Source organism: Columba livia, chromosome Z (genome assembly GCF_036013475.1).
Source record: "Columba livia isolate bColLiv1 breed racing homer chromosome Z, bColLiv1.pat.W.v2, whole genome shotgun sequence".
NCBI lineage: Eukaryota > Metazoa > Chordata > Aves > Columbiformes > Columbidae > Columba > Columba livia.
This window is the reverse complement of record NC_088642.1, coordinates 37,862,140-37,884,047: the sequence shown is the minus strand read 5'-3', so window position 1 is coordinate 37,884,047 and position 21,908 is coordinate 37,862,140. Positions and strand designations below refer to the sequence as shown.

At 36.0% G+C, this 21,908-nt stretch overlaps 1 protein-coding gene across 6 annotated transcripts in view; it reads left to right on the top strand.

Annotated features, from left to right (window-relative positions):
- Positions 1 to 21,908, top strand: part of FER (FER tyrosine kinase) — a 167,453-nt gene that overhangs the window by 92,385 nt on the left and 53,160 nt on the right. For 5 of the 6 annotated variants that reach the window (XR_010469109.1, XM_065046652.1, XM_021292553.2 and 2 more), the window contains exons 14-16: positions 8,282 to 8,338; positions 11,216 to 11,331; positions 12,931 to 13,025. Coding sequence is in view for 5 of the 6 variants with exons in the window: in XM_065046652.1 (XP_064902724.1) it covers positions 8,282 to 8,338; positions 11,216 to 11,331; positions 12,931 to 13,025 (268 nt within the window). In the remaining variant the exon portion in view is untranslated. Of the gene's footprint in view, positions 1 to 8,281; positions 8,339 to 11,215; positions 11,332 to 12,930; positions 13,026 to 14,175; positions 15,736 to 21,908 lie in introns of those variants that run through there. The other variant, XM_065046655.1, reaches the window with a different exon arrangement.

Genomic DNA, 21,908 nt, shown 5'->3' with positions numbered 1-21,908 from the left:
ATATTTCAGCCTCTTTTAACCTTTTGAGTGTGTTTTTGCATGCATAAGACTGTGCTTCTGCATTCCACTCTCTTTAAATCAGGCTAAATGTTTAAAAAAAAACCACTTTATCACACCTTTTCTTTTTTTTTTTTATTTAGAGCATACAGAAGACTGTCACTCTTTTGGAGGGCGTATCTGATAAAGGGCAGATAATTTATCAGTTTGCATGTGTTTGGTTAACAGGGTGATTCAGAGTACTTGGGTTTGGGAGCTGAATATACCATATAAAAATAGAGAGGAATGCTATATGTTTCCTGAATGTGTTTGAAATAGAATGGGTCTGACATAAACTTGATTTCCTTTTTCCTTTGCTTAAGGATTACACATTTAATGTCTTGTCCTTTCTCAGTTATGTTTTTTTCTCCTTTTTCTTTATTTTCTATGCTTTTCCTGAAAGATTCTCAGCATCTTTCTAGTCCTTTGATGAATAACAGATATAAACTTAGGGAAATACTGCATGTCCTTCAAAAACAAGTGAAGAAAAACTGGTTATGTATATTGACTTCTGCAGTCATTTGTCTACTGATCTTCAAGAAAGCATGCTCAAAGAAAAGCTGTGTGATTAATCCGAGGTCACTTCTGCAATTTTTGCACTGCATAGCAGCTTTTGCAAATTCCAATTCTACCCTCTTGCTTTATGGCCATTTAGAATTTGGTTTAGCAGAAAGGTTGAACTTCACAGAGTTTTTTTTATGGAACAATAACAGGTCAGATGAAATAGTACTTTTTCCAAGGAGGTAAACCTATCTGCACTGTTATTCTGTTTTACAGCTCACATTGAGTTTAATCACTGTGGCTTAATACACTGCTGATAGTAATGCAAAACAGGTTCTGTAACAATTTTTACAGCTCACGGATCTCTAAAACAGTTTTAAAGAAGTTGTCAGTGAGGTTTTACAAAACCCCTCTTGTAAAACTCACTTGTTCTTATGAAAAATCTTTTCCACTAGCTACCTTTATTTCTATGCTTTATCTGAAGGACTTGAAACACACAGTTTATGATTAATGACATTAATATGCATGTTATATATACTGGCATAAGTCGTGTCAAAAACAGTACTTCTTCAGGAAGATAATGTCTCATTTCCACATTCATGGGCCGTATCTACATGTACACGATTGTTACTCGTGGTTTTTTTTTTTTTATTCTGGTTCATCAAATTCTGATAACTGATATTGGAATATCCACGTGATGAAAATTTATCTGCTATTATCATTTTCTTAGCCATTAACAAGAATCTTACTCTAATTATCCTTAATACTGAAAATGAAAGATTGACTTTCCATTTTTGTTGTTGTGGAAAAATTGCTCTTAGCTGCAGTAATTCGTATTGATATTTTATGTTTCGTTTGGAAGGAGAGCAAATATTACTTTCCAAAATATTTTTCTGAATGTATTTTTTCTGCTTACAACATGAAAAGTCAGGCATAATGCATGCTTGTGCACTGTACTCATGAGATGCTGGCAATATCTGTCTATTTTATGGGGGTTTTTTTAGAGGAATGTTAATGAAGAATTTACTAGAGTTGAGGGAGGAGAGGAATATTTAGGCTTTTGGTAAATTTCCCATTCTGTGTTCAAACAGATTCTTATGTTGGGAAGCATTTTGTTTTCAGTTAAGGCATCTAGCTTTATTATTTTAGTGTTTTCTGAACTAGCTAGAGTAAATAATGTGGCAGAGAACATGAGATAAGTAGATAACAGTGAAGATAACATAGAAGTCTTATTTATTCATACTGTGATGGAACCTGATCAGGATTTGCTGGCTCTTCCTCTTTTACTAATCTTGCATAAGAGTTTGCAAGAACTTAAGAATCTCAATTTGGATTGATAGGACTCTGAATAAAAGTACAGGTGGCATTTTCTTTCTGTCCCTTTTTCCTCTCTCCTATTAGAAATGTTAAGATTTTTAAAACCAAGCATTTAAGGTGAGGCTCATAAATTCGTATCCAAGTCCCAAAATGTCTGATTTTAGAATGTTTAGTATCAACTTTCTTTACTGTTGCTTGTTAATTTGAAAAATTACCCTTTTAGAGTTCTTAATGATTGAAATTGTTACTGAAAATTATAGAAAAATAATGCTAGGGGAATTTGAACACTAAGTGTTTGTTCTGGGTTATGTTTTACATTTTATTGAAAGCTGTTATAATTCACTGCAACTAATTTATAAGCCGCCTTTCTGGCATAATCATTTGTGATTTCTTTGATGTAGTTTCTGCTAATGAAGAGAGATATGCAGGAGGAAAACTGCACTTCAGACTTGAGCTTACATGTTTGGAAGAAATTTAGGGTAATAGTGACAGTATTTTGGTATCATATCTCAGAAAAAGAAAAATGAGATTGCATCATGTACAGCGACCTGCTGTTCATACTGTGGCCTCTGTGACATTCCACACAACTCCGGTACCTGCATCTCCAGTGAAGAAAGGACCCATGCACAGTTGATTCCCTGCTGATAGCTCAAGGCTTGAAACTTACCATGGTCCAGGGAATGATGAAACTTACTAACATCTCCTCATATCCAGAATACTTTATTTTACAAATATAAAGAGACACTTCCGATTATTTTTTAATGCTCTTTTTTCACAGGTGAAAGTTTTCTTTCTTTAATTACTGGTTTGTTTGGATGGGGTTTTTTTGTGAGTTACAGATAACTCTTGAAATAACACTTCTCTTTGAAAACATTTGTCTTTATTGAAAGCAAACAAGTATCTTGTATAGCCTCAGAAAGTCTGAAAAGGTACTCCCTACCAAACTGTTGTTTGTATAAACTTTCAGTGTGATGACAGCTAACATCTGTCCTTTGGGGAAGGGTAGCAGTGTTGATGATGACCAAGTTCTTCACTGAGAGAATTTCCTGTTTGACAACTTGTTTCTCAGTGTTTGGCCAACAGATTAGCAGTATCTCTAAAGGTTAGATGCAGTGACAGGACTCTTAGTATTAGTAAACAGCTATAGCTCAGTAAGGGCCCTCAGAGCATCTCTACTCTTAGCCAGGGCTCAGGACCAACATATGATAATGCAGCTGAGTGTTACTCCTTCCAGCCCTCAGCTGGAGGCTTCACCCTCTTGGGGTGAATTTCCCAGGCAGAGCCAAACCCTGTGCTGTGGGAGCCACTTTTGGCAAAGGCTCTACTGCCCAGCCCCTCAAGACCCAGATCCTGCTGCCTCACAGCCCTGCCTGTGCCTGATCATGCTCCCCCTTCATCTGGTCCTGGACCCTGACCCTGGTCAGCTTCTCAGCTGGCCCTGCCTCGTCACCATCAACCTTCCCACCAGTCATGCAGCTGTATCTGATGCTGGTTCCCCTTCCCTGGCCTTCAACCTGCCCACAACCCACAAGCTGACTTCCCAGGTTGACTGTGGGCCTCCTTTATCACTTCAGACTTGGTTTATCTGAACCTGAGGCTGTCCTCCTGGCCTGCTCTGCTCCCTCTCTGAGGGTCATGGCTGGTGAGCCTCAGCCCTGCTAGCCACAGGTCCCCTCTCTGCTCAGCCTCAGGGTGACCATACACGGTCACTCTGGCTGCTCAGTAACTGACAAGGAAAAATAAGTGAGGAACGGTAACACCATTGAACAAATACGTTAGAGGATGTGGCTTCAGAAGACACTAACGTGTTTCCCAGGTGTGGAAACAATTGTTTACTAGCCACAGCAGTCTCAGTAGGGTTGTTGCTTGTCTTTCAGTTTCCTCCCAAGTGTCTACCTTGAGGTGGTTTCTTCTTATCCTTTAGTTATCATGACATTTCCTTGGTATTCTTCCATAGAGAACCTCGAAAGCATGTTTTGCCAAGTAGTTCCTCATTTCTGGTAAAGGGTTATCTCCCATGAGGCACTGAAGATCTGCCTGAGCTGAGCCAAGTCAGTTGCTGTGCTTGGCTAAGAAGTATAACATTCATATAATTCATATAATACAGTGTCTGTTTAACTATACTTATACTAAAGATAATTTTTTATTTCCCATTTTGCTGTCACATTTCTTTTGTAACTTTCAGTATCTTTCAAACACCTAATTAATCTGTAGAGTAATATCATTTGACAACTGGAGAAATACATTCTATTCACAATCAGAATTAAGCATTCACAGAAGATCGTCTATGATCAGATAGAAAAAATATTACTTTCTTTCTGACTTTTGTTTATTATATGCTAATGTGCATCCATTCCTTTGTCTGCTTAATTGATTTAGTTAGCGGAAGCTATCAAAAATATTGAGTGATGACATATCAATTCAGTGCAATTTGAACAGGATCAGTGAGACAATATACTTGCAGTAGAAACTGTCTTGTCCTTGTCACTGTCCACCTTGCAGTGCTGTTCATGTTATAATTTATTAATTAAAGGTAATTATCTGAACCAGTGACTATTTGTTCTGAAACAGTATTTAAATGGATAGCTAACTCATTGCAAGTTAGAAAATTTGGTTTGTTTCTTTTTGATGCCAGAATTGTACACTGGTATGAGGTAGATGACAGCATCTCTTCTCTTAGATTCTTTCTTACTATCTGCTGAAGAAACTACTTTGGTGCCTTAAGATACTAGATAAAACTGTAATGCTTGTGAAGTTCCAGCCTTTTCTAACTTAATATTTCTACTTGAAATGTTTTCAGTGCTGTGGCATAGAGGGACCATCTGCAGCTTCAGAGTTGAATTCACAGGTGGACTTAGGGGCCATAGTCAGAGACACTTTACTACCATCACAGAATACCAAGACCTCAGTTAGGTTTCTAGCCTCTTTTCTCAGTGCATGAGGAGTCATGTACCTTAGGAAAAAATTATAGTCTTAGAAAATTACAGGAATAGCTAGTGCAAGGGTTTAGGCACTTCTCTCTGCATAGGGTTTACAGTGTTAAATGTGTCCTGTAGCATTCTCAATTGAATGAGTTTACTTTTCAAATAGAAGAATATTATGTAGTATGATGTAGTATATGCCATCTTTTTTGTCCAGAAACTCAATGATAATGCTCACACAAAGTGAAGGCTACATAAGAGGAAGAAGAAGGAGGAAATACTTCCCAGTGGGAAAAATGATTACTGTTTTCATAGTCCTTAAGTTTCTCTGTAAACCCAAGAGAGAGAAACCAGGAAGCACAAGCATAACTGAAAAACTTGTGCTTGAGGGAAGAGCAATTAGATAGATAGAAATTCTGGGTTACACTTTCTGTTCTGTTAATTGTGTTACAATATGTATCTTCTGCTAACCTCACATGGATCATCTGGCGAATATTCTTGGTTTCGAGTAAATGTATGATGAGAAGTGTGATCAAAAGGAGTGCAATATGCCAAGGGTTTAAATCATTTTCCATAGGTGTCTGCTTTTGAGGTTTGTGCAGGTGGTGCATGATGATCAGTAAAAGAACAGTTCTGAAGAGATTCCAGCTAGAGACAGAAAGGATCATTGAAGCATCAACTTCCTCTTTTTCAGACTGCTGGCTCAGCCACATAGCCACAGGAGTGACACATATGATAAGTCTCTGAAATTTGAGGTGTAGTTTGTATACCAACAAAAGCAATTTAAGATATCTTTCCTCAAAAGCTTTCATAAGCAGCAAACTCTCCATTTATGTACCATCGAGAAGAATATTCACGTATTGATACTTTGTGAAACAGATACTATGAGGGTAGCACAATTGCCTATGCTCATCAATGAAGATTTATTTTCTAAACCAACAACAAGAACTTCAGTAACAAACCAAATCAAACTTTGTATAATCCTTTTATTGTGAAGAATCTGGCAGAACCATGATAATGTAATCATTGGGTTACACTAGTATAACAGATGACTGAAAGTTTTCATAGAAAGAAAACTGCAGGTTCCAATGCCTGACAATGCTTTCCATGAAGAATTTTTTCCTAATATCCAATCTAAACCAACTTGAGGCCATTTCCTCTTGTCCTTTCACTTGCTGCTTGGGAGAAGAGACCAACACCCTTCAGAGTGTGTTATCAGGCATTGGAACAGGCTGCCCAGGGAAGTGGTGGAGTCACCATCCCTGGAGGTGTTTAAAAGGTCTTTAGATGAGGTTCTTAAGGTTACCGTTTAGTGCTAGAGTTAGGTTATGGTTGGACTCGATGATCTTGAGAGTCTCTTCCAACAAAATGATTCTATGATTCTATGAATGATGGGGACAGACCTTTTAGGATGGCCTGTAGTGACAGAACAAGGGGAAATGCTTTTTAAACTGAATTAGCATAGGTTTAGATTGGATACTAGGAATATTTTTACCGTGAAGGTGCTGAGACCCTGGAACAGGTTGCCTAAAGAAGTTGTGGATGCCTCATCACTGGAAGTGTTCAAGTTCAAGTTCAATGGGGCATTGAGTAACCTGATCTAGTTGAAGACCTGCCCATGGCATGGGTTTTGAACTAGGTGAACTTTAAAGGTCCCCTTCCAACCGAAACAATATCTGTGATTCTGTGGTCTGTTTACATACAGAAGATTTTTTTCTGTCTTTGGATCACAGGCTCATTTAGGTTGGAAGGGTGTTCTTGAGATTCTTTAGTCCAAAGCCCCTGCTCAGGCAGGTTCAGCTGCTGTGTACTTCCCAAACCTGTGTCCAGTTTGATTTTGAATATCTCCACAGATGAAGACTCCAAAATCTCTCTGTGTAAACCTGTTCTGGTGTTTGACAACCCTCACACTGAAAATGTGTTTCCCCATGCTCAGAATGAATTTCCTGTTTTTCAAATTTGTGCCCACTGCCTCTTGTCCTCTCATGGAGCACCACTGAGAAGAGTCTTGCTCCCTTCATTCACTGCCATCAGGTATTTATACACATTGGAAAAATCCCATTTCACACCGGGCAATGCTGTTATGATCCCAGTAATAAAGGTACTCAGTATCTGTAAGGTATCATTTAAAATACTGTCTATTAGATCTAACTCTGCAGGGAGAGAGCACTGTAGGCAATCTCGCATCCCTTTAGATAGTGGGAGCCCTGGGTGGTATAGTATTGAATGAGCCCCGGATCCACATGCAGCATGCTGGGCAGTCCGTGCCTGTAGCAGAAATTCTCACATTTTGGTTGTTTGAGCTATAACAGGACGTTTTTACAATGGAACAAATCTGTTCATTATCTCTACTGGCAAACAGAATGGATGTCCACATGAGAACTTCTTGGAGCTCTGGTAGAATAACGCAAAGCCACGCAGGTGACATAATTGGTGGTACCCAGTGGGAGCTGCCTGTGGGCTCTGTTGTGGTGTGCTGTCTGAGCTCATCCTGTGGCCCAGGGAGCTGTGCAAGCCTGGTCTGTCATGTTGGTCACTGACACTTTGATGTACACCGGTCTTCCAGTCAGGATCACTACAGGTCCTCCATGGTACAGAAAACCTGCTAATCTGATATATTAGGTGTACTTCAAAGCCAGCATGTTTGGCTTGGTTTTCTGTGAGCTTTAATGAGAAATGATTTAATGAATTGGCGTACGCTTGTCTAGATATTTGCCTTTTCATTAGTAATAAAGAATGCTTAGGACCTTACAGCTAACATGAGGAGCAGTAATAGTGTTTATGAGGTGATAGGTGAGGTGCTAGCAAAGAAATAAAATGGAAAAAGAGTAAATATGGGTTAGACTTAAAATATCCTACTGTAATATTTTAGCTGAGTATTAAATAGGTCTGTGTAGCAAGAAGTTTATAATTGTTTTTTGTATGTCTTCAGGTTGTTGCAGACTGTTTCTAGTGTTGGTCATCAACACTGAGCAGATACTTTAATTGGTGTTTGTTATGTTGTCTTTTCAAGTAGTTGTCTGTATTATATCAAACTACCACAGAAGATGCAAGAGATGCAAATATGTGTCTAGTTAATAACTAGAAAAATCAGTTCTTTTTCATGTACACTGAGGAAATCTAGCAATAAGTTATTTTGTATGCTAAAATGGAGTTTTCATATTTGGTTTTGACACAGGTAATTGTTAAAAGCAGTGCTAGATACCATTTCCAGAATCTGTATGAAAATTTGCGTAGTGCTCTATCTGTGTGCCTCCTGTCATGTTGTAGGCTTATTCTTCTGACAGAAATTTGCGGTATAGTATATTTCAGTATTTGATTGTATAAGAAGTTTTCTAAACTCTGTTTTATGAACACTTAGATTTGAAACTTCCTGGTATGCTTTTGATTGAACGCTCTGAATATAATACTTCTTTACATCCATTTCTACTGAAATGTATCTTATAGAAACTTTACCTTACATATTTGCACAGACTGAAAATTTTTCTTTCCTTTTCTTTCCATAGGATAAGAAGTGGGTTCTTAATCATGAAGATGTCACACTGGGAGAATTACTGGGCAAAGTAAGTGATCAAGTGAGCTAAGTAACATTTAAATAAGTATGTATTGGTCATTAAGCCTACGCCTTTTCTGTTTATCTTTTCTTTTAAATTACTGTGGTATGCAATTTTTATGTCAATTCTTTTACTTGAATACACAAAATGACATTGCACTTTAAATAAATGCAAATCACATTTACTGGTAAATAATAACATGTGTGCTGAAACTGTTTAATTAGCATACATAGTTTTCTGTTTTGGTAGCCTTTTAAGCTAACTAGATTTCTATACAACATGATGTGGTTGTTTTACTTTGGGTAGTCTTATAAAAATGTTGTTGCAACTTATAAATAAAAACATCAATAGATTTATGTTTATACATTTATGTATCAATTTATTTATTTATGCATAAAAATTGATATAGGATTATTAGATCAATATTTGTTAAAACTAATATTCGTTGCTTTTGTATGATTTATTGCATGTTAGGTAACTTCACAATCATATATGTATTAAATGAATTCTTGTATAGTGTAGCTTATATCACAAATTCTGCTTAGGAGCTTTAAGTCTTTAAAATCAGGTAAGCCTCGTACCTCAGTTATATTTTTAGTACCTTTGCACTTACAAAGACAGTTGTGAGTGCCACTCTGGACACAATGTTCCAAAACATTTCCCAAAACCGAAAAATAGCCCTAAATGAGGAAGAGATAAATGAAAGCAATAATTTCCTTCTTACTGTGATACACACTAAAAGAACTGATAAACTGTTGAAGAAACAGGGGAATAAAATAGTCAGAAAATTCTGTTACCCAGGATAAAATCTCTTTGGCAGTGTAAGATGATGATAAGTATTATCTACTGGTAGACAGAACTGTGTCTGCATAAAATGTAGGTACTGTGACAGCTTCACATTCTTAAACAGAATAGTGTCAAGGAAGGAAAATAAAAGATGTTTCAGGCATTAAAAAAAAAATTACAAATTAATTAGTCTTGGTGAGTAAAGACAGTTAGAGCAATCTGAAAATTGGTTAATTTAGTAAACTGAGTTTACATGTGCATTGTATTTTTTTGTCACAAAACATTTTTAATATTCAAAAGAGACTGAGAAGTCTTGAAAAAAGTTATTATGGAAAGATATGTTCTTTAAAAAATACAGAATGGGATAAAAACCTTATTGGAACAGAGTATAAATTGGTTATGTGTCCATCTCTAAAAACATATAGTCAGAAGAAAAGAATGATGGGACAATCAGTGTCCATATGAGAAAATCTTAAATAAATTACAACCATTCATCATGGAAGTGAGAAATCTTGAGGGTCTGTAAAATCTTGACTGGCCTGGAAAAGATGAGGAAAATTCGGAAAGCTTAATGCATAACAGGATGCAGACTTTAGAAAAGATGAAGATTTTCCTTTACCACAGAAATGAATGGTCTGTTTATTTACTCAGTATTAATTCTATCATACCCCACCAAAAAAAAAAAAAGTTGTATGAAATGAAAATGTTATATTAAAAATCATATGTATATAATTAAATATTTTAAGTTAAAAAAAAAAAAGGTATTTTCAGTACTTAAGTAGCCCTGAAGCTACGTTCAGCTATCACTGTTGAATGCATCTGACCAGAAGGCTGGAGTAGAAGTGCATTCGGAGTGCCTCAACTTCTTACCTTTGGGCACCTCGTACAATTTTATATATCGGGGGTACTGTCCTGACCTCTAGAAGCACTATTTTAGAAGGGCAGATTGCTGTCATAGATCCTACACCTTGCTTGCCAGCTATGTCTTCCTTATCCTGCAGTATATATAATACTGGAAATCTGTGTTTAGGCCCTTGTTACTAGTAGCACACTGGTTTCCATCTGTGAATTTATTTTTTCCTTTTTCTGTCTTCCTTTGGCAATACTGTTATCAGATGTAAACTAAAAATTGAATTTTATTTGTTCTTTAGGAAATACAAAACTTAACTAAGAGTATGAAGTCTTCAGTTTTGATCTTTTTTCTTCACTTGAGTTTTTTCATTGATGCCACTGTTCTTTATATACCCCACAATCTCTTTCTTCCTTCAATTTGTGTCCTAGTTAATTTTTCTTTTGTTTTTATTTAAGTAAAAAATACATATGATGGAGTTTGTCCTGTGATCCTTATTCTTTCAGTTTTCTTCTATGAAAGCTAAAAAAAATAACAACTCACCCTGCGGGTATGTTTTTGAAGATCTAAAAAATCTGAATATGAAAGGCACTACTTTATAGAGTCTTGTCTAAATGTGTGGCCTTACATACTTGCCTTTACGGGCCAGAGTTGAGCTTGGCTTTTAAAAAAAAATTGTGGATCATGTAATTTTTTCAGGGCAGACACAACAATGTATTTTTTTGCGATGGTTCTGATTTCTGATAAGAAAATAATATTCAGTGTTTTCACTTTTCTTACTTAGCATTTTTTCTTTCTTGTATATATGAGAATGACTATGATACATTGATGTGTTTTGTCCTAGTTTCACAGATCATCTTTTGGTCTCTTACAGACTGCTAGTTAAAAACTATTGATAAAATAAAATAGTGTGAAAATGAAAGTAAGAATAAGAAACAATAAGTACTATTATCAGTGTCCTTTGACTTTAGAATTTGCTAAGAGGTTTTATGAGAAAATTGCAGTTACACAATTAATGTATTTTTTTCCTCTTTCCAGCAAGATCAAAGTAGAACTCATATACTATGTCCATATAATAGATGTACTATGTCTGTGTGAACTCCACTATATTAGTAACTGGAAGAAAACCTCATTTGTCTTCGTAAACACATTTCAGTGTTCTGTGCCAGTTACATTAGCTGTCTGTATTATTTTCTGGAGATTTGTGAAGATTTTATTTACTTAGAATTACTTCTTTTCCCTGATTTCAGGGTAATTTTGGTGAGGTGTATAAGGGAACATTAAAGGATAAAACACCTGTTGCTGTAAAAACTTGTAAAGAAGATCTTCCTCAGGAGTTGAAAATAAAATTTCTGTCAGAAGCCAGGTAGGTTCTCTATACTTAATTGAACTATATGCTTGTTATATGCTTTTTTTTTTGTTTTCCAAGTTTTATTTCTGGATGGCTTTGCAAAATCTGATCTTCAGAAAAATTCAACAAAACAATAATCAAACTTTTTCCTTTTTTTTCTTTTTCTCAGTACATTCCACAACTGTTGCCCTGGTAACTAAACATCAGTATTTTTAACATGTGAATGCAGTAGCATCTGCACTTGCTGAAACTGCCTCTTTGGCAATGCAAGCTATGTGTATAAAACACAGTTTCGTTCTTGTAAGTGCTTCTATGTAGGACTTCTGAGATGTGCCTTGAGGACTGGGATAAGAAGACTGGAAGATGCTGTTAATTATAATTGTGATAATACCAGTTGTTAGTCCTGCCTTACATGCATGATTAATAGAGCTGGTCAAATGTGGCAATGTTACCGCATAGACCCCATTTAGTAATTTTCTCTTCGTAAGAAGAGTTCACTCAGTAGAGATATTTTATGCTGTGTCAGGCAGCATGTGATTGCATGCTTACATTTCAAATTACAATCATGCAGCAATATGCTAAGTGTTCTCAGTATAAGCTGATGAAGATATGAGGTTCTGAGACCTTAGGGCAGAAGGGTGTATTGAGATAATTTTACAATTGTTTAAATTAACATGCTCCCTCTTGCTATGAAGTTCATATGTTTTCATTTTTACTTCCAAACTAGTATGATCAATATGGAAAAGTAAAAGATGCTGTCTACATTTAGTGAAGAAGATCAGCCACCATATCTATTGAATAATTCTAAACAGCTTGTAACTTGTCAACTGCAGAAATGTTTCATTTATTAAGCAGCCTGCCACTGCTAGTCTGAAAAAAAATAATGAAGTGTGTTATTTCTTACTAAACATGTATGTACCAGCTAGGTCAGTATTTTATCCTTGATCCTAGAAAAGAAGAGGTGCTTTAAATCGGCAAATAGTAGATGAAACATTTAAATTACAAGGTCTCTGTAGAATTCTTCCTTGTCCTTATTTCACTTACAAATCATAACATGATGTTTTAGGCTGCAAGTGTTCTTATTAAAGTATCATGTAAGATGTAAATGTTTGTGTTTAATTCCCCAAATTAAAATTGCTGTTCTTATATTCTTCTAAAACTTACTGCATTAATCTCTTAAAGTAAAATTTGAATGAGTGTGCATTGAAAAGTGCAGCAGGGAAGTGTAGAGGCATGCTCTGCATACTTTTTTGATGTAGCTCTGCTTCTGGTCCACCAATGAAATGCTATTTAATTACAAGGGCTCTTGAGAAACTGCAGACATGTCAGGCCATATTTATTTCAGTTACATAGATGAAAGTTGTATAGACAAATGGTAACATTACAGTAAGAATAATAACAGTGTTCAATCTAGATGTATTAGTGAATCAGAATGCCCTCTGTTTGAAACAGAATTATGATTATCTGTTACACGAATTTTTTTATTTATGATAACATTAATGTTAACATGTTCAATTAAAATAATGTTAAGGATTTAAGATATTTTCCTATAATACTTAATAAGTTTGTACAATAAAGTTTATTAATATAAAAAACTTACTGTGTGTTTTGCAGAATACTCAAACAGTATGATCATCCTAATATTGTAAAACTTATAGGAGTTTGCACACAACGACAGCCTATTTATATTGTTATGGAACTTGTTCCAGGTAATTTTTTTACTTTTTTTTTTTCTCAGCATATTTTTATAGATATTGTTTCCATAATGTAAAATGTATTGTTTTCTATTGGTCTTTATCTGCGTTCTTATGACTGATCTCAGAAGTCACCTGTGCTACAAATCTTTGGAAATATTAGGTTCTACTAGCTTTAGGGTGGAGTAAGCTCCACAAATCTATTGTGACTTTTTCTGTAGCTATTCAAGACAACAGAATTTGCTGAAAGGTATCTCAGCTCTATCTTCATTTTCTTCCTGACAAGATGTTACATGGTACTTCCTTTAACAATAGTGTTATATGTTGACTGTTGAGATGCATGTATTTAAAGAAACTACGTGGCTGGGCAATGTTTCAGTTTTAATTACTCAGATTTGGGTGTCATTTTTGGCAAAAATCTTTTTTTCTTTACCAGAATATATTGTTCAGTTTATGGGTTTCTCTTGATTTGTTCTTGGAATCTTGAGTTCATCTTATGCACCATGGCTGGAGAGAATTTTAAATTGTTGGGATGATAACAGCTTTTGGGCAGTTTTACTTCTTCGCTGATTTTCTCAGCAGCTGTAAAATGTAGATGTTAGTACTGATTAATATGCAACACTGTATTTGTTTCATACATCAATGGATTTGTCTTTAAAATTTTATAGCAAGCTATATTAAGAACCATTTCATTCACGAAGACTTCTACTGTTTGTAATTCTTGAGTACTGGCTTTACTCCAAGAGCACTGAGGAAATTTTTAACCTATTGGAATTTTCTGGCTTTATTTAATTAGATTATATTAGATTATTTTATTTGTATATGTGATTAACTTTATTAAAATAGAGACTTAAAAGCAGTGTCTCCTGGGTTTTAAGGCATGCTTTGGCAATCAGCTTCTCCAGACATCGCTGATGATCAAAATAAATCATGATATTTTAGCGCCTTTATAATTCTGGTTCAGCCTTGGACAAGTTTTTGAAACACACTAATACACTGTAAATGGGACTAAAAACCATCAATATAGAGAAGGTGGCAGATGCATATTTCAGCAGCTGTGCATCCATTGTTACATGCAAAAATATACTAATACGATTCGAGGAAATGTACATCAATTAATAAAAACAGTGAGAACCTTTCTCTCATTCTCATTTCTGCTTTGCAGCCCAGTTTTTGGATGCCAAAAATTCTTCTGTCTCTTGGCTTTGAATTTGCAAGAAACTTCCTCGTTCTTACCCTGTTTTGCTGGTGTGCTTCCATGCTTGCTTGCCGTCATAAACACTGCACTATGTTCAAGCCAACACTCATTTCTATATTATTTTACACCTTGGCTAGCACACCAAGAGACTGACCGAGGCAGCTGGAAACAGTGTTACTGCTTTCCTGTTTTCTAATAGCAACTGTGGATTAAATTACTTGAAATAATAATTATTAGTGCTCTGATTTGGTATTTAGTGCCACCCTTTGAAGAACAGAATAGTAGTAGGCTTGTTGACTTGCACTCAACACTTTCTCAGTATCTGCTTTTTGTCTTAAATATGTTTATGCCTGAAGGTGTTAGTGCAATTTAACTCTGAAATTCTTTTTAATTCCTGAAAATGGTATGTTTTAGCTTAGAATTGTATTCTGTAAGTGTATGGCTGAGAAGATGTGTAATTAATAAATGACAGTTTTTTCCCTGAGGAAAAAATTAGATGTATTTACATAAAATGTGGAATTTCTCCTGTGTTTTCTGAGTTCTGTTTAAAGTTTTCACTTTTTCTACTGTTTTTGTATTCCAGATACATGTAGGCTACACACTTGCTATGTCTTTTGAGACAGCGATGGTGTGGATCAGTAGTGGCTAATTCTGATTTTCATTCCAGCTTCAGATTTCAATTCAGATTCTTAATTTGTTCAGGAATAAAAAATGAATTTTGAAACTTGGCACTTTATGTAGAGAAGTGCTTCTCTGCTACTGATTCTGTTATGACCTATCTCTGCAGACAAATCTCTTTCCTTTCTTGCAAATGTAAATCAGATTAAAAGTTATGCGTCTGGATAAAGTCATCTATAAAAACAATAGAGAAAGTGGAAGACACTTATTTAAGTATCTGTGCATCTGTTGTTACATGCAAAAATAACACAGATGTTGCCAACAGTAAACAGAGAAATAAAGCAAATTGTCAAAGACAATCACACTTTGTAGGTAGATCCCTTTTCTTGGTGTGTGTGTATGTTAATACAACAAGTGATATGTCCTAAATTAAGAATCACATTGATAAAGACATTTCAGGATGGATAACGTAGCAAGGATTAACCAAAATAATTAATGAATAATATTAAATAATAATAAATCATAATAATAAATAATAAACTGAGGTCTCCCCTCAGTCTCCTCCAGGGAGAGCAAACCAAGTGATTTTAACTGCTCGTCATATAGATTCCCCTCCAAACCCTTCATCAACGTCATCGCTCCTTTCTGGACACTCTTCTAGTAGCTTTATATCCTTTTATATCCTTTGTTGCGCAGAACCACACACAGGGCTCCAGGTGAGGCCGCACCAGTGCAGAGCAGAGCGGGACCATCACCTCCCTCGCCTGGCTGGCAATGCTGTGCTGGATGTGCACAGGACATTGATGACCCTCTTGGCTGCCAGGGCACTGTTGGCTTGTGTTCAACTTGCCATTGACCAGAACCCCCAGATCCCTCTCCACAGAGCTGCTCTCCAGCATCTCCAGTTCCCCAGTCTATATGTACAGCCAGGGTTGCTGTGTCCCAGGTGCAAAATCTGGCACTTGCACTTGTTGAACTTAATGTGGCTGGTGATTGCCCAGTTATCCAATTTGTCCAGATCCCTCTGCAGGGCCTCTCTGCCCTCAAGAGTGTCAACAGCTCCTCCCAATTTAGTGTCATCAGCAAATTTATTAGTATTCCCTCAAGTCCTGCATCCAGGTTATTTCTGAAGACATTGAAGAGAGCTGGCCTTAAGATGGATCCCTGTGGAGCCCCACGAGTGACTGATACCCGGCCCGACATAATCCCATTTACTAGAACCCTTTGAGCCCAGCCCTTCAGCCAGTTGCTCACCCACTGCATTGTGTGTTTACCCAGCTGTGTGCTGGACATCTTGTCCAGGAGGATACTGTGAGAGACAGTATCAAAGGCTTTACTGAAATCCAAAAAGATCACATTGACAGGTTTCCTTGGTCAAGTAGGTGGGTAACCTTGCTGTTGCTAACATTGACCTCATTGGATATGTCCACACAGTGTCAGTCCATCACAGAGCACTCCAGTACAGAAAGACTTGGTTTTGTTTTTCACAGTCCACCACTTGCCAAAAAATGAGGGAAATATGTTAAGGTAATGCACACATCTGTTATATAATCTCTCTTTGAGGGATACATATGTGGAAAAACACATCCTATCTCCCTGCCATTGGCTGGGTTGCTAGGGGCCAAGTTTCTTCTCAGTCTTGTCCTGCAGGTCTTTCTGCAGGAACCTCTACAAGTGGGAAGGGGAGGAACATCACCCAGCAGAACGTGGCATCTTTTCCAAAGCCAGTTGGGATGAGGATACCCCAGTCGGTCTAGCCTCTCAGGCAACATCTAATGAAGAAACAGTCCTTTAAATTGAGAAAGGAGAAGGCCTGATAAGACATAAGTTGTGGGTTTTTATTAATGTAACCATATTTTTATGATGGTACCGTTGATGATGACGTGGACTTAGGATGCTTTATCCCCTAGATGGAGTAAGGGTCTTTATGATTTTTAAAAACTAAGCTGAGTGTGAATCTTACATAAAGTTAAGGGACTCCAGTAAACTGGTGAAAGATAATTTCTTCTGAAGACTCAGAGTTCATGACAAATATTTTAACAAAGATGTGTTTTACAGTTGTCTAATAAAATGTGCCCAGTGACCATCATAAGCTGCTTTTTTACATTTTAAAAAGCATATATCAGGCAATATGCATTTTAATATAGGAAAAAAACCTCTGGAATATTTTTTAAAGAGCTGGGTTCTCCTGTTTTCTAGGTAAGCAGATGATACTATTGCCCAATTAAAGACGTATAATAAATAGTCTACCTGAATACAGATGAGCATATTCAGCCAACTGTTTTTTATTATATGTGACATGTATACCACAGATAAATATCTCAGTAAGTTGTAGTGGCTACCTACTAATAAGAAACCCCCAATTAGTATTCTGAAGAGCATTATTTGGGAGGTATGTGCTTCTGTTTTGTGTAGGACAGTATTTGTTTGTTGTATAATTTAGATATATTATCGCTTTCTGTAAGCTATTCTTCTAATTGATAAAAAAGAAATGAGTTAAAATATTCCCTGTCATATATAAACAGAAACTCAAATGCACCTAGCACCAATGTGTCCTTCATATAAACATGGAAAGTTACATGTATAGAAGAGATGTGATGTAAAACTGCCATTCAGGAATTTACAAGGAGAGTTACCAAAAAATAAAATAAATTATTTTTGAAATCCTAAACAAATTGTTCTCCCTCTCCTCCTCTTACCTTCCCAAAACTGCCAAGGTAGCCATTGAAATGGAATCAATGAGTCCTAAATATTTTCTCTTATAAATATTTTATATAGTTGTAAGTTAACAGAGAAAAATGAAAAATGTTTTTTTTCAGGCTTAAATTATGCTAGCTAGATGCTGTGAAAAAGCAATTTAGCAAAGCAGATGGCTTTAAAATGTTGATTTGTAATTGCATAATGGATACATTTGTAATAACCTTTAAAGCACTCTTGCAAAGAATTAATTTTATTCTTTTTTAATTAAATAACATTAAAATATTAACTAAAAAGAACTACTTGCCAGATGATTACAAGGGCCCAATACTGGTGTTTTTCTGTGGCCTCCCAACTACCATGCAATAAAAATTAACCTGAATTTCACAGTGGCATAGTTTTTGTTTCTGTGAATTTTTTGGTAGACTAAGAACTGAGAAAACAAGTCAGTTTGGAAATTGTCTTACATCATTTTGTTAATGGAGAACTTCTCACAAAGATTTCCTCTTCTTGTTTGGTAGTTAAGACTATTTCTCTATGTCAACCATAGTGACTAGCTTGAAAATATCAAGACTATTAAAAAGAAAGAAAATTTGAGGAGCATCCCATGCGTTTATATGCTGATTTTTTGCATATATGTTGTGTTCCTAGAAGTTGGACTTTTCTTTCTCTTTCTTTCTCTTTTGCTGTGCACTTACCTTTGCTTATATTTTCTGATTTCATGTTCCTAGCTTCTAATTCTCATATTCTATTAGAGCTCTTAGTTTAGGATGGTCCTGAACAGTATAACATGCCTGCCCTCTACACTCATGTAGGATGCCAGATGTGTTGGTGTCTAGACACAGAGGCGCAAGTAATTGTGGCTTGCTGGACACATCGTGTGATGTGTTGAGCCAGAGAGCAAAACATGTGAGATCCAGAATCTGTAATTTCTTGTAGAGTTCTCTGCACAGTGAGCTGCATCTAATTTGTTGAGCATTTGCTGATCATCTGCATAGCATATGCATAGTAAGTGGGATGCATCCAGTGGATGACTGTGTTTTAATAGTAATCTATTATTCAGATAAGGAGACTGTAAGCTTTGTTTATAAGCTCGAGCTTTATCTTGCAGCAATGCCTGGAGAGAATACAGTGAATTAAGTCTCCCTGCTGATTCTGAATCCAGTGAGGCTACTGAAAACAGTGTTTGACTGCCAGTTTCTTCTTCTACTTCCACTGCCCAAGCAGATTTCAGATGCTGTGATAGCACAAAGCTAATGAAAACTCCATCCCCCCCCCAAAAAAAAGTTTTATTTTACAATACAGTTGAATAAGTCTTACTGTAATTGCAATATCATGCAGTGAATTTTAAATGCTGCATTGAAGGAGTAGAAATTATTCAGGTGAGCTCCAGGAAAAGAAGGGTACATCTCTTAACTTGATGTATACTGTGGAAGATTTTCATACATTTCAAAAATTCTGCTTAGAAAAATGAGATTATTTGAACCAGTTAGTGTTATGAAGAACTCTGATAATCCTGTAGTTTGCTGCAAGTTATTTTCCTTGTAGCATACTTCCTTTTTTTCTTACTGCTTTGTAATGAAATGCCAGCTAAGGTGGTTTGATAAGGTGTGTTGCAAAGATATTATTTGATGGAGTTTTTTTCTGATATCTACTGATCTGAAAATGTGAATACTGCATTATTTCATAACGTAATACAGTAACATTTTAATAATCTTTTGTGATGCATTTTAAGTACTCAGTTTATCCTAAGATAGAAGTTAAAGTGAGAATTGCTAAAGAATTTTGGGAATAGAAACACTCTATGTTGAGATTTGTCAAATGCTTGATGCTCATAGAGCCATGAGTTTGTATTGTCATATGGACTTGACTAACCTGCCTGAGCAGCAGTGAAGTAAAGGTGGCATATTAGTCTTAAAATTGTTCGGTGAGGGTCACTGCATATTTGAGACTGTGCCTTAACCACTGGAATTTTCTAATGTAGACAAGCCTTCGTCAAGAGTGTTTTCCAACATGAGAAACAGCAGAGCTTTCTATAGAAGTAAGGTTTATGATACTTTGTAAGAAAGCACATAATTTTCCTTTGATGCCTCATCAATCTAAAAAACAGCATTTTACTGTTACTTTTCAGGTTTAATTTATTCAGTTTTCTTTGCTCTGTTCATGGTGTTTTTGTTTTGGGGGTTTGTGTAGTTGTGTGTGTTTTATCCTGCATTGTTGACCGTAAAACTGAAGAGAGAGAAGTAATTATGAGGAGCTGCTTTGGTATTCGGGTAAAGATTCAGGTAAAGAAGGTATTTTGGTAACAGGTAAAGAACAATTAGCCAGTGTCTCCTAAGGCCATACAGGGCATAAGAAGTATTCATAACAGCTCATTTTTAGCAAATTTATATGATGATCAGAGAGACTACCTGGAGTACATCTAGCATTATCTGTAATCTGGCCAGAGTCTAGACTAATAACCTGTGAAAAATGGATGATGGATTTTAATGAGGTGTAGAAAGTATTATCAGGAAAATGGTGAAGAAGTTGACAAAACCTGCTTCCTGTTCTTTTCTCCTTTCAGAGTCAACACAGCATTTTTCCACTATTATCTTCCTGATCCCAACTTAATGATGCTCTTATTGATCATGGATCTCATTATGGTGTTTCTACTTTGAGAATAAGGGATTTTAATTCACTGAAGCACTCAAGATCACTTAAGTTTTTGTTTTCATTTACTCTTATTTTATCATGCAATTTCCCATGTAAGCAAAAACATATTGCAGGGGTCTCTTTTGACTTCGAATGTTTTTTTCTGTTCCTAGGTTTAGGGGAAAAACAAATAAAAATAAAATGTAATCTGTAAGATGGAAAAAGCAATCCCAAGCCACAAGATTCTTTCTTCTTCTTTATGTTCATTTCAATTGACTTGAATTTTAGCTTGCTCTGATAGAAGAATTTAATTTAGAGGTAGGAAATTTGCATGTTCATGAACTGTGTCTTTTAGAATGGAGTGTTCTTAAGATAGGCATGTAATCCTGTGGTGCAGTTACCATTTCGTGCAACTATTTCAACTGTTTATCTTGTAGAACCTTCCACGGTGCCTCTGTCCCTCCAGCAAAAAGAATCTGCACAGGTTGTCAAGATAAGCACTGTCATCACGCCTGCACCAGCTCTCTCTGGAAGCACTTGTCTAATTTATAGTAGATGTAAACATCTTTATATGTTCCAATAGTTTATTCAAGGTTTTAGAAAGTAGCTTGTAGTCACATTTTTTGTGACCTACTCCTTTTAACTTGTGGACTGTTAAATCACAAGTTGATTGTCTACTTTCTGTTTCAGGTTTCTATCTATTTAAACAGTTTTATCATCAACATAGTTAAAATAGTTCACCAGAAATATTTTGAATGAATTTTCTTCTTGGTAAGTCAGGCATTCAGAAAATTCAAGGATCTGCCTTGTCTGTTGAGCCTTAAAATTTAGCTTCCTCTACATATATATATACATTATGAGTTTATTATGTATTACAATATTATGAAAACTGGATCTCCTTTCTGCATCAGATCCTTGCTTCATACAGTTCTGAACAGTTTTTCAGTTGTTTCTTGTCTCCAAATCCATTCCATGGCCATATTCTATTCTATTAGTGATCTGCTCTGGACGTGATTCCCGCACATCCCCCCAGTGAGCATTTTTGGACATTTTTTCACTCTGATACTAATAGCTTTGTAGACATTCCTCTGAAATACTGGTGTGCATTCCTGATACCACCATAGGATTCCTGTTTGATAATGGATGGGTGATTGCAAAAAAAGCAACCTCCTACTTAACTGGACATAGAGTTTGTGTTCCTTGTTCTATCTGTGCTCATTCTGACATACTCTAGAGTAGATCTAGTGAACACTTGTAGCTAGAAACAGGTTGAGCTATGCTTGTCCATATAAACAGCTATGACAACATCCAGTAATCTAATAGTATGGTAAGGTTGTCTGAATTGGGTTTCAGCTATGTATGTTCAGCTTGTATATAGACATATGTAGCTATTAATAGCTTTCAAGGTGGAGTTCAGCAAGGTCATAACATCTATCTTTGCAACTGGATAAGGTAACCTGTTCAGATTTGTACTGAATCATTTGGAATGCAAATTGCCTGTGCCATTGATGCAGAAACAGTTCAGAGGTGATGGGTTTTATTAACTCAGATGCAGCACTACTTGATTTCAGCTATGCTGGCTCCCAGACACATTTGGAAAGAGCCTGTAGGAGGATCTGATAAGCTGTTCTTTTGATTTTTTAAATATTTTAGGCTTTGATGTTACTATATTTTGTATCAAGATTGTACAAAAATAAATCAGCAAGTAGATGAATCTGTTTGAAAACTGAATAAAAACAACCAAACATAAA